Below are 13,698 nucleotides of genomic sequence, written 5' to 3' on the forward strand. Positions count from 1 at the left end.
ATAGAGGCTGGGCTTTTGCTATGTCCTGCCTAAACTCAGGCCATTGTTCATTTGCCACTGAATACTTATGGGAGTTAATTATAGATTATGGTCATTTCTTTAAAGTCTAAGGTTCTCTAAAGGCACACCCATAGAGCACCCCACCCCCATATACACACTGGCATATTTAGAAGGTAGTAACCATGTGCCTTGTGGGCAAACACCCTGACCTCTGTCTGTTCTGGGTACTTAGAGGTGGAGGAGCCAGCAATGTCACAGAGGAGACAGTGTCCCATGATCTTAGGCAGAGGGCTGGTTTCACGAAACTATTCATAGATTTTCAAGTGAAAGCTCTATCGATTTGGGTCTGTTTTAGGTTCTATAGATCCCATGCTTTTGAACAACTCTTTGGTCAACCTTCAGGGGCTTGCTTTGCCCTTGGAGTTGGGCTGCAAAGAATCAGCCCCAGTGAAAACTGGAAGTTTGAGCCCAGAGGGTTTCCAGCTCTACACCCCGGCTCACAGAGGAGAGGGAAGGTCGTGTGGTCCCCTTGACCCAAGGAGACTATTCTTCTGGCGTTGCTATCCCCTCCTGTAGGGTCTCCTTGTTTCTCCCCCGGTGGCGCCGTGGTGAAGAGCAAGGCGTCGGCGAGTCCTCGGCCTCGGATGTGGAGCCCATTTTGCCTCCCCACGCCAGAGCGGCAGGGAAGAAACCCTAGGGGAAGGGTGAGCTGGCGCCCGCCCCGCAGCCCTCCTCGCCTGGAGAAGGACACTCTGACGCTGCGGGGGTTCTGTCAAGGCAGTTCTGCTTTATTGTTACAAGCTCTCCATATATAAAGGCAAGCATGGGGGTTTTGCAAGGGACTTCCTGCGGTCGGTTCCAATCATATTAAAGGTCAGGTCATCACGCACTGACGTCACAACAGAGGGCTAGGGTGATCATGCACTGTTCATGCAAGGGGAAGTGTTCAGGGGCCAATCACAATTTTTTATGGGTGCGCCTTTGCCATGTGTCTTTTCTCAGCCGTGCGCCCTATACCCTCCTTCTCACTTTTTTAAAAAGTGCTTGAGTAATAAGAAACCCGTTTTTTAAAACTAGTTACTTGGCAATTAACTTTTTATATTTTAACTTCGTTTATTTTGGCTGCACTGGGTCTTTGTTGCTACGTGTGCGCTTTGTCTAGTTGCGGCAAGTGGAGGCTACTCTTCACTGCAGTGCACGGGCTTCTCATCGTGGTGGCGTCGGTAGTTGTGCCTAGCAGGCTCTAGAGCGCGGGCTTAGTTGCATGTGGAATCTTCCTGGAGCAGGGATCAAACCTGCGTCCCCAGCATTGGCAGGCAGATACTTAACCACTGGATCACCAGATGTCCCATCCTTCTCACTTTTGCTGACCCTCCCCAACTTGGAGGGACCACCTCGGTGGTTATCACCACCACTTCCCCAGCCCCCACTTCTCAGCCCTCCAGCATCCACAGAGGGACCTGCAGGAAGCCTGCAGTGAGTGAGGAGCAAGACCTCTGAAGAGGGAGAGCAGGTGTAGATAAATGCCAAGGAGAAGGGGCCAGACCATAAGCAGTGCCTAAAACAAAGTCCTTCCTCCTGGAGGGCTCCAGGCCAGGGATGCAGGAGAATGTGCTAGGTGTTCTATTTTGAGGTTTCTGTTAAAGAAAGCATAGCAACCACCTCACTGTCATTTTCCTCGAAAATTAAGTCAATAATTTCTTATTACTCAAGCATTGCCAGCTAATGTAAATGATAAGCTGTAATGCAAACTATTATTAACAATTGACCTGCCTTACTTAATTTGGCCTCTAAGTATTTATTATCTGCCCAGTCATTTCATTGAAGCCATCTGGAAAAATGAAGGGAACTTTGCAGAGGGATGAGAAATGAGACGAGGGCTTCCTGGTGTGGAGATGGGCAGAACAGAGGAAGTGAGTCCAGGATGACTCACATGTTTTGTGCCGGAAGACAAAGCATGTCGGGCCCATTCACAGAAATATGGAAATCAAGATTAGCCACCAGACAGCAGAATGAACTTCCCCGAAGATGTGGTGGGTGTGTTTTCAGGTATCCCAGTGAGATGGCATTTATAAACATGGCGCTTGGTTTCAAGAGAGAGGTGGAACCTGCACATATATAGATGGGTCTGGAGGAGACAGCTAAAGAGAAGAAGACAGAAAGATAGGGGGCCTGGTAACAGAATTTATGGAAAATCTGCATTCAGCAACAGGGTAAAGAGGAGCCAACAGTAAGGTAAGATACGCCAGAGGAGGCAGTAACTCAGATGACCAGGAGAAAGTCTTTCAGGATCAAGGACATTAATCTCATATGCTAAAGAAGAGATAAGGTGAAGAATGAAAATCAGTGACTGAGCCATGTGATGAGTAAGCACGAGTCATCTTCAGAAGAGCAGCTTCAGCAGAATGGGACAGGAGGCCCAGGTGCTGGGGAGTAACAGACAGTGAGGACATGAACGCAGTGGCTGGAGCTGCTCGTTCAAGACAGCCGACGGTGAAGGAAAGACAAGAGGCGGAAAGTAGGTGCCAACCTGAGGATGATGAGAGGGGAATTTTAAGTAATAAAATAAGCAGAAAAGACCTCAGGGAGGGAAGCAGGTAAAGGATGCTAAAGAGAGCCCCCATCAATGATTCTTCCTCTTTCTCGGTCCCATGGACCACTTGAAATCTGACACAAGATCTGCACTGGAAAGTGCACACACAACTGCAGGATGTCAAGGGCACCCGTGAGGACAATCTTTGTTCCTCGTGTGAATTCTTGAGTCCTAAGGACTCTGGAGCAACAGTCATGTCGTGGTCTTGGAAGAGCTGGGCAGAGGTTAAGCAGAGATTGAGGGAGAGAGATTGGGAGAGAGATTGAGATTGGCACATGGCACAGCAGCCGAAAGAAAACCAGATACTAGAATTTCACCTACAAAATCAATAGCTATAGACAGCATAGATGAGGCCAGACTCCATAAGACATCTGGAAAGACAATGGTAGAAGAATTAAATGTTTCTTTCGAAAGTTATTGCCTTTCTAGATGCGAATAATATTCATTGTAAAATAGATTTTCACTGAATCAGGTTGCAAGCGACACAAATGTCCAACAATAAGGTAATGGACAGGGAGGCCTGGCGTGCTGTGATTCATGGGGTCGCGGAGAGTCAGACACGACTGAGTGACTGAACTGACTGACTGACTGATATAAATCGTTGTAGCTCATTTAGGTGGACTATGGTAAAGCCATTTTAAGTGAAAATTATAATGGCTTGTAATCACATGAGGATATGTTAATGTCATTAAACGAAGAAAAAAAGAATATAAAGCAAAGCTACCCTATGATTACAACTATGTTAAATGTCTTTATGTATTATATCTATATAACATATAAAATTTTAAAATATTTTGTATTTATATATATGTAAAACTAAAAAGGAAAAATATGACTTACTGAACTAGTGGACTCCTGAGTGGTCATTTTTCTCTTATTATATTCAGATGACCCTTTTTATTATTTGTAATTTTTTTAAATTAAAAGGGGTATTTCTGGGACTTCGCTGGTGGTCCAGTGGTTGGGACTTTGCCTTCCAGTGCAGGGGGTGGGGGATCAATCCCTCGTCAGGGAGCTTAGATGCTACATGCCTTGTGGCCAGGGAAGCAAAGCATACAACAGAAACAATATTGTTACAAATTCAATAAAGGCTTTAAAAATGGCCCACATCAAAAAAAATCTTAAAAAGGGCAAGTACTTTTCATTCTCTCTGATTTTATTAGCTTTTTTTAATAATATGATATAACAAGCTAAATGTGGCTAAGCTTGAAGATTAGCCTTCAATCTAAGAAAAGATCACCTATTAAAGGTCCTCTCATGTCATCTTTTCTGACCTTAATACACTTAGGACTTCCTATGCCCACACTGTGTCTCAGTTTAGTTTTAAATCCTGATTTTAAATGTCAGACTAAATAGTAATGGACTCTTGTGTAGACCTCTGAAACATAAGACTGAGTCCTGGGTTGAAGAGGAGAACATTTTGCCACGTTCCAGGAAGTGAACCAGATAACATCCAGGTTCTTGCTCATCTTGTCTTGGTTCCTATTTCTTTCCTGCTATGGAGTTTTGAGGAAGCAGAAAAGCACAAGAATTATATGTTATTTAAGAAATGGTCCAGACTGAACAGGATCACCACCTGTAAGGCTCGTTGTATAGGCCCAAACTGTATACAGACTTAAAAAGAAAAACGAACAGCTGCCCTATAGCAGATGATATCACAAAGGTTTCAGAGAGATCAGACAACTAACCAGAGATGGGTTCACAGCAGCTTTCCCCAAAAAACATCCAGGTGGGTCTCAAATGGCCCAATTGTCAGAGGCAGGGAAGGGATCTGAGGCATGGGCTCAGTTCAGGCAAGAAGCTAAAAATATCCAAGGAAGGATAACATCGTTAGCGTCCAGCCTTTTTCGGAAGCAGTTCCTCACACTGGGGACTTCCCAGCATAAAGAAACTAAGCACTTTGCTCTCATACTTTACAAGGTTTTGCAAAACTGCTCCATGGCTCTGCTTAATGAACAGCAAGGCCTCCTGGGCAGAAGGGGAGACAAAGGAGGCCTGCTCTGGGGCTGCCCACTGGGAAGATGGGAGTGCACACCAGAACCGCAGGCTTTCCTAAATGCTTCATAGCAGAAGATGAAAACAGTAGCTCTGCAAACCTGCCACATTCAGGAAGCCAGGAATCAAGAGCCTCCTCCACAAACTGGCATTTTTCAGTCATTTTCTTGCTTTTATTTCTCAACTTAGTCCCATCTTTCACAGCCTCCCTGTTGCTTTTTAAAATAAACCTAACCTTTCTTTCTGCTCTCTTTGCACTCATGCTAACTTAAAGAGCACAGAGAATTCGTGGTAGAAGACCACCTCCTGAAGACAAAATGCTTATCTCCAGCCACCTCAGGGAGGCTTTAGGAACCATCACTTGCCAAGAAAAAAAAAATCTTTGATCTGCCTTGTACCTAAGACTATTTACTGTCAAATCAAATGATAAAGTGAGACGAGGTAGCCGAGAACTATACAGAAAGATCTTCATGACCCAAATAACCACGATGGCATGATCACTCATCTAGAGCCAGACACCTTGGAGGAAGTGTGAAGTCAAGTGGGCCTTAGGAAGCATCACTATAAACAAAGCTAGTGGAGGTGATGGAATTCCAGTTGAGTTATTTCAAATCCTAAAAGATGATGCTGTGAAAGTGCTGCATTCATTATGCCAGCACATTTGGAAAACTCAGCAGTGGCCACAGGACTGGAAAAAGTCAGTTTTCATTCCAATCCCAAAGAAAGGTAATGCCAAAGAAAGTTAAAAGTATCGCACAATTGCACTCATCTCACATGCTAGTAAATTGCACTCATCTCACATGCTCAAAATTCTCCAAGGTAGGCTTCAAGAGTCTGTGAACCAAGAACTTCCAGATGTTCAAGCTGGATTTAGGAAAGGCAGAGGAACCAGAGATCAAATTGTCAACATCCATTGGATCATTGAAAAAGCAAGACAGTCCCAGAAAAATATCTACTTCTGCTTCATTGACTACACTAAAACCTCTGACTGTGTGGATCACAACAAACTGTGGAAAATTTTTGGGGAGACGGGAATACCAGGCCACCTTACCTCCTCCTGAGAAACCTGCATGCAGGTCAAGAAGCAACTGTTAGAACTGGACATGGAACAACAGACTGGTTCCAAATTGAGAAAAGAGTACATCAGGGCTGTATATTGTCAACCGGCTTATTTAACTTCCATGCAGAGTACATCATGCAAAATGCTGGGCTGGATGAAGCCCAAGCTGGAATCAAGAATCCAAGGAGAAATATTAATAACCTCAGATATGCAGATGACACCACCCTTATGGCAGAAAGTGAAGAGGAACTAAAGAGCCTCTTGATGAAGGTGAAAGAGGAGAGTGGAAAAGCTGGCTTCAAACTCAATGTTCAAAAAACTAAGATCATGGCATCTGGCCCCATAACTTCATGGGAAATAGATGGGGGGAAAAATGGAAACAGTGATAGACTTTATTTTCTTGGGCTTCAAAATCACTGCAGGTGTTGACTACAGCCATGAAATTAAAAGATGCTTGCTCCTTGGAAGAAAAGCTATGACCAACCTAGACAGCATGTTTAAAAGCAGAGACATTACTGTGCAACAAAGGTCTGTCTAGTCAAAGCTATGATTTTTCCAGTAGTCATGTATGGATGTGAGAGTTGGACTATAAAAAAAGCTGAGCGCCGAAGGATTGATGCTTTTGAACTGTGGGGCTGGAGAAAACTCTTGAGAGTCCCTTGGACTACAAGGAGATCAAACCAGTCAATCCTGAAGGAAATCAACCCTTCCAAATATTCATTGGAAGGACTGATGCTGAAGCTGAAACTCCAATATTTTGGCCACCTGATGTGAAGAGCTGACTCATTAGAAAAAACCCTGATGCTGGGAAAGATTGAAGGCAGGAAGAGAAGGGGACGGCAGAGGATAAGATGGTTGGATGGCATCACTGACTCAGTGGACATGAGTTTGAGCAAGCTCCAGGAGTTTGTAAAGGACAGGGAAGCCTGCCATACTGGAGTCCGTGAATTGGACACAACTGAGGAACTGAGCCAGAGAAGGCAATGGCAAGCCACTCCAGTACTCTTGCCTAGAAAATCCCATGGATGGAGGAGCCTGGTAGGCTGCAGTCCGTGGGGTTGCTAAGTGTCGGACACGACTGAGTGACTTCACTTTCACTTTTCACTTTCACACATTGGAGAAGGAAATGGCAACCCACTCCAGTGTTCTTGCCTGGAGAATCCCAGGGGCGGGGGAGCCTAGTGGGCTTCTGTCTGTGGGGTCGCACAGAGTCGGACACAACTGGAGTGACTTAGCAGCTTAGCAGCAGAGGAACTGAACAACTGCAACAACAAATGATAAAATATTTTTATGAGCAGAGGGAACTATAGAAAGCAGCACGTGATAGGGATCATTATTTTATTTCCTTTTTTCATCAGATAATTTTTAGGTTAATACCCTTCCCCAAAGTTTCATCAACATTTCCTGAGCTTGAATAGCCTCTGTGGTTGTCATAAATAAGGGGGCCATCCCCACAGAAAGACTGCAAACCCCAGAGGCCTGCAGAAAAATAAAAAGCAATTTCCATTGGGCATGTTTTTCTCTACAGCACCACCAGGAACAGGCAACTCAATACTGCCTACTAACCTTGAACTTCAAGTTACCCCACTTCATAATCTCCCATCCCCAAGGAGATCTGGCCGCTCCCTTCTCTGACTGGCATCCAACTTCACAATCAGTCAACGAATATCCTATTTCTGTTCCATGTTTAATATATTCCATCACAATCCTCTTCTCACCACCATCTCTGCCTCTCCCTAGTTTGTTAAGCATAAGGGAATTATTCCAAGCCTAAGGATGAACAGAGAGGCCTGGCGTGCTGTGATTCATGGGGTCGCGGAGAGTCGGACACGACTGAGCGACTGAACTGAACTGAAGGATGAAGAGTTGATAGAAATGAAAAGTTGTAGAGCACTGGGACCAGAGTGAAGAAAGAGAGGAAGGCACCTAGGGTGCAAAATTTAAGGATGCATCACTTGGATTGGGCAAGTTAGGCTCAGCTCAATTGAGTGCCTTCCTGAATTTATGCCTAGTCACCTCTCTTGTCTTACCCTAATCCCAGCCCTATGATTTTTTTCAAAATTTAATATAGTTGTTGCCAAAATTTTTAATGCTCATCCAGATGTTACATACACTTCTTCCCACACCACAGGGACTCATCCAGGTGATACACCTGGGCTCAAATGCTGCCTCTTGGTGCCTACATGTTGGAGGATCTCGCCCGTGCTTAGGAGGATTAGATGTTCAATTATGTTTCTTGAATTTTCATTTTTCTTTATGGAGGTTTTCCCCTCTATTCTTTATATTATCTGATTTATCTGATTTCATTCTCTGGTTTTCCATCAAGATACCAGCATGTTTTTGTCATCACAAGACACCCTTGACAATCAGGTAATCAACACACATTGGACAACTGCAGTATTAAAAAACACAGGTAAATTGGAACATCAATCATTTGCAATATTTGCAATGACACTGGTAAATCAGAGCAGAATCAAATTCATGTGTGTGTGTTAAGTCGCCTCAGTCATGTCTGGCTCTGTGACCCTATGGACTATAGCCCACCTCTGTCCATGGGATATTCCAGGCAAGAATACTGGAGTAAGTTGCCATTTCCTTCTCCAGGTGATCTTCCTGACCCAGGGATCGAACCCACATCTCTAATGTCTTCTGCATTGGCAGGCGGGTTCTTTACCACTAGTGCTATCTGAGAATCAAACTTATCTCTGCAACATCCTTGAAGTCTCTAGAATGTTCTACAGTTCTAAAGTGCTTTCCACAGTAGGAGAGAAAAAGATGCTTTACTTCTAGCATTCCAGCACTATGTTTACTTTTTAAATACTGTGTACAACCTGTGAGGTGCCATGATCTCTTAAGTGTGTCTTGTCAGGACAGAAGTCAAGAGTGGTGGGTGTGTGTTCAAGCTTAGCAAATCCAGGAGGCCTGAGATCCTTGATTTCTCCAAACCCTGTCTCTCGGGTACGTTTTGAGTATCTTCCTTGGAGAAGTTTTCCAGGGATTGTCTGAATGTATCTGGACTTTTGTCAGGTTGGTGTCCCATAGGGGTGACCTAGAATGCTTTTTGACTGCAAAATGCATGTAGACTCCCCACCCCCAATTAACTTTTCACCACAATTCATGTTGTCTTCCTCTCTTTTTTCACTGGCTTGGCTTTCACCTTCAGGATGAAATCTATCTCAGAAGATATTGGATTTCACTGGTCCTTTTAGGTCACCTCCAGTCATCCTCAGTCACCCATTATCCCATTATTTTTTTTCTTTTTAAAAATTATTTTATTTTAATGTTTTTACTGAAGTATATTTGATTTACAATGTTGTTTTAATTTCTGCTCTACAGTAAAAAAATTCAGTTATATATATATATACACATTCTTTTTTAAATATTATTTTCCATTACAGTTTATCATAGGATACTGAATACAGTCATCTGCAATATACAGTAGGATCTTGCTGTTTTTCCAGTCTATATATAATAGTTTACATCTAGTTGTTGTTGAGTCATCAAGTAGTGTCCGACTCTTTACAGCCCCACAGACTCTAGCCCACCAGACTTCCCTGTCCTTCACTGTCTCCCGGAGGTTGCTCAAACTCATGTCCATTGAGTCAGTGATGCCATTCAGCCATCTCATCCTCTGTCACCCCCTTCTCCTGCCCTCAATCTTTCCCATCATCAGTGTCTCTTCCAACGAGTTGGCTCTTCACTTCAGTATTAGAGCTTCAGCTTCAGCATCAGTCCTTCCAGTGAACATTCAGAGTTGACTTCCTTTAGTTTATAGCTGCTAGCCCCAAACTCCCACTCCATCCTTCCCCCACCCCCTCTCCCCCTTGGTAACTGCAAGTCTGTTCTCCATGTCTATGAGTATGTTTCTGTGTCATATTTTAGATTCCACATATAAGTGATACCATATTTGTCTTTCTTTTTCTGACTTACTTTTGCTTAGTATGATAATCTCTAGTTGTATCCATGTTGCTGCAAATGCACTATTTCATTCTTTTTATGGCCAATTAGTATTAGTAATATGTACCTCATCTTCTTTATCTTTTTATCTGTGGATGGACATTTAGGTTGTTTCCCTGTCTTGGCTATTGTGAATACCACTGTTATGAACATAGAGGGTACATGTATCTTTTTAAAATAGAGTTTTGTCTGGATATATGCTTAAGAGTGGGATTGCTAGATCATGTGGTAACTCTATTTTTAGTGTTCTGAGGAACCTCCATAAGATCCTCCATGCTGTTTTCCATAGTGGCCACACCAATTTACATTCCCACCAAGAGTATAGGAGGGTGCCCTTCTTGCCACATCCTCTCCAACATTTGAACAACTAGTTTTTAAAGCTAATGAATTTCTTCTCAAACTCTGCTTGTCAACAGGATGTGTAACATACCACTTTCCCCCTCCCTCAGGCTGCATCACTGTCAAGGTTAAATGAAATATGTTCACTTTAAATCCACCCACTCTCCTATCTTCTCTTCCAGGTAGCTATAGATTTCACGGCCTCAAACGGGGACCCCAGGAACAGCTGTTCCCTGCACTACATCCACCCCTACCAGCCCAATGAGTACCTGAAGGCCTTGGTGGCAGTGGGAGAGATTTGCCAAGACTATGACAGGTATGAGACTTCCCATCTCTGGGGGTCCTTGTGGCCCCTTGCTGATCCTGGGCAGAATAATGGAAATGAAGTTATGCTGAGGTTCATGAGGGGACAAAATAAAGCCTAGCTCTAAATGTGTTATCCTCTTCACCTCGAGAAGAACTGAATTCATGCCAAGTTCACATTGGCCACCAAAAAATCCTTTCTTCTCTTACTTGGCTGGCAGGACCACTGGAGAGAGATTTTGGTTTTCTTTTGTGAAGTTTCATTATGTGCCTTACTACATACAGAAACTTGCAAAGTTGGGTGCATTGACTAGCAGCATAATGTCGCAGAACATCAAGTTCCACTTGAACATCTAAATCAGCATCTGCATTGTAACATGATTCCCAGATGATTTGTGTGCAATTTGAGATTTGAGAAGCATCAGTTTATTGGGCACTATTCTTTCTGATCCTCATACTAACCCTTCTGTCATGGGTGTTGTTTAACAGAAGAGGAAAACTGTGCAGGGACGTGAAGTGGTGTGTGCCCTGACCTACAGCCAAGGGCAGGATTTAAACCCAGAGCCAGCTCCTAATCATGGGATTTCACTGATCTCAAGAGCTATTGGTAACTTCAGCAGAGGGTGTGCGTGTGCCCATGACAGTGTTTATATGTGTTTGTATGTCTGTATAGAAAACACAATTCTGAGATCAGAGCAGTATTATATTTATTTTTACTTGATGGCAAACATTGACCTTGCCCACCAAGAGAATTCCTTGTAAGAAACGATTTACATAAACTACATTGAACTGAATTTATTTTGCCTTTCCAATATTTCTAGACTGAGGTGAAGTTGTTCACATGTTTGATTAATAAGGTTCTTTGAAATAGAACCAGTGTAAATATATTGTGGGTAAATCTCAGTTGACAGCCTGATGTGACTGTAAAACAGGACTTATTAGTAATAAGCAGTAACTAAGTGACGTGAAAGTTGCTCAGTCGTGTCCGACTATTTGCGACCCCATGGACTATACAGTCCATGGAATTCTCCAGGCCAGAATACTGGAGTGGGTAGCCGTTCCCTTTTCCAGGGGATCTTCCCAACCCAGGAATTGAACCCAGGTCTCCCGCATTGCAGGCAGATTCTTTACCAGCTGAGCCACCAGGGAAGCCCAAGCAGTAACTAATTGACCAGGAAAATAAAGTGACTCTGAGCCACCAATTTCAGAGAGATTTCATGAAATAGCCTGATTTCTATTCTTTCTAGTCTCATAATTGGTGATAACCATATTAAAAACCTGATGCCCAGGCACTTAGAGAGTGACACAACCTAGTGACCAGAAGGTGCATGAGTGTCCTTCCCACTGGCATGTCTCTGGATTCGGATTGGTCATCACCAATAACTCAGATATGTATGATGCTAATTGGGGATGAACGAACAAATGCAGTCAAATCAGATAGTGGTAAACATGAGGCCCTTGCCAACACTTCCCCTCCATGTTTGGAACAGAGAACAGTAATAGCATTTTAAACTACCTTGTTGAAATGATACTTGTATTTAACCTTGGAATATTGTCTGTGAAGGCAACTTGAATCTCAGCTCTTGATTTCTTCAGGCCCCAATTCAAGAAGGATTCTTAGAGAGGCTCAAGTCATAATGGAGATTTCTACCAAGAGGGAAAAAACAGACAGACTGCAGTTCCCTCTTTTAGAAACTCCTCCAAATATCCCCCAAGACACCACCACAGTAATTCCCTCCTTTCTTTCTCTCTCTCTCTCTACCCTCCCCCGCAAACACACACACAATGTTCCCTTGTGTCATAATGTGTCCATTTAAGAGAAGAAGAGTGAGAACTTCTTCAGGATTCTTAAATAACTTTTAAATATTGGAATGCTTATAAAATAGGTAAAAGCACTTAATACAACACAAAAGACACTTAGTTGAGTCAGTAAAGTTGGCCTTGACTAACTCTGCAGGCACAAGACAGCCTAGTAATGAATTCCAAAGAGCAAATTGATGGCTTGGCCAGAAATTAAGATGCCAACACCCAGAACCCTTGCTGTGTTTCTGCAGCATATTTATTGGACAGGCTACAGAACTTCTGTTTCCTGATTACCTCAAACTCAAAATGCAGATAAGACGGTCAGAGGGACCCGCACATCTTTTGGAGCTATTATCCCTTTATAATATGAGCCAGACAAAGCCTGGGGAGGATTTTTGTATTTCCTCAAAAGTACAGATAAAAGTAAGAAAGGACACCTTTGGGTTACATAAAGAATCATCTCAGATGATTCTTTTAAAAAACTGATTCATGTTATATGTGGCAAAAACCATCAAAATATTATAATTATCCTCCAATTCAAATAAATTAATTTTTTTTTAATATTTAAAGGAAAATAGCAAAGTTGTTGGTCCCAACTGGCCAAGAAAATCAGATTTCTTCAACTCAGTGCAGCATTTTTATTTTTCATGTAAAGAAAGCACCTCAGCATTGAAATCGGCACACTAGTCACTTCATGAAAACTGACAAGTTTCCCTCACTTCTCTGTGTGGGTGGAAAGACAATAATAGACAGTTAGGACATTTAGACAGTAGGGGCTTTGGAATTAATAGATAGTAGGGGCTTTGGAATTAATTTATTCTTGCATCAAAGTCAGTGAGGTTGCTGCTCAAAAAGAAACAGTTGAGTAAAAACTGACAGAAGGCTCCATCTGCCCACCTGCAGTGGCGCAGAGGCATTTAATCCCTAGGAACCTTGAAATTCCTCTCAGCCTCTGACAGCCAAGAGTTTTCTTCCTGCCTTGTACATTCACTGCTCACAGGTCATGACGAGCTGATCCATGAAGCTGAACAGCTTGAGAGACGCGTGAAGCTCAGAGTTCTCAGGGCGGCCTTGATGGGAGGCTCAGGTCCTAAGCCTGGCAGGCAGCTCTGCTAGCCCGTTTTCTCTATGCTTCTGAGAGAGAGACCCCTGCCTTCTGTCTCCTCCAGCTCCAAAAGTGTGTGCCTCACAAACGAGTTCTTCTGTTCCCAGTCAGTTGTAGCCCTCCCCCAGCTCCTACAAACAACATGGTCTCTTTGGCTGTTCAAGGCCAGGGTGGCATCCATTCCTAGGGCTCGGCAGAGATGTGAGTCTCTGACAAGCTTCTCTTCCGAAGAGTGCTGGGTAGGGTGCTGCGAGGTACAGTTAGAACTGAAACAGGCTGGAATGCAGAGGATTGGGTTAGAAGTCAGAAGTCACATCACAGTGCTGTCTTTTTCACTCTACAGACACCAATCCGTTGTTCTCTTGGCTCCACTTTGGAACCACTAGGGAAGCCTTAAAACAGGCTGGTGCCTGGGCCCTATCCCCAGATTTAATTAGTCTGGTGCACATCCTGAGGTTAAACTCCTTGGGACTTGTTCCCTTGACAGCAAATGAAAGATTCAGCTAACTTCCCCTGCAGAGTAGTTGTATGAATTAGATATAA

The 13,698-nt window shown here is 43.4% G+C and overlaps 1 protein-coding gene across 1 annotated transcript in view; it reads left to right on the forward strand.

The window, feature by feature from the left end:
- CPNE4 (copine 4) overlaps positions 1-13,698 on the forward strand; it is a 647,214-nt gene that overhangs the window by 611,232 nt on the left and 22,284 nt on the right. The window contains exon 11 of the mRNA XM_055413723.2: positions 10,127-10,260. Within this exon, the coding sequence (XP_055269698.1) occupies positions 10,127-10,260 (134 nt within the window). The remainder of the gene's footprint in view (positions 1-10,126; positions 10,261-13,698) is intronic.

This window comes from Moschus berezovskii, chromosome 1 (assembly GCF_049115385.1).
Source record: "Moschus berezovskii isolate FMDL1 chromosome 1, NW_MosBer_1.0, whole genome shotgun sequence".
NCBI lineage: Eukaryota > Metazoa > Chordata > Mammalia > Artiodactyla > Moschidae > Moschus > Moschus berezovskii.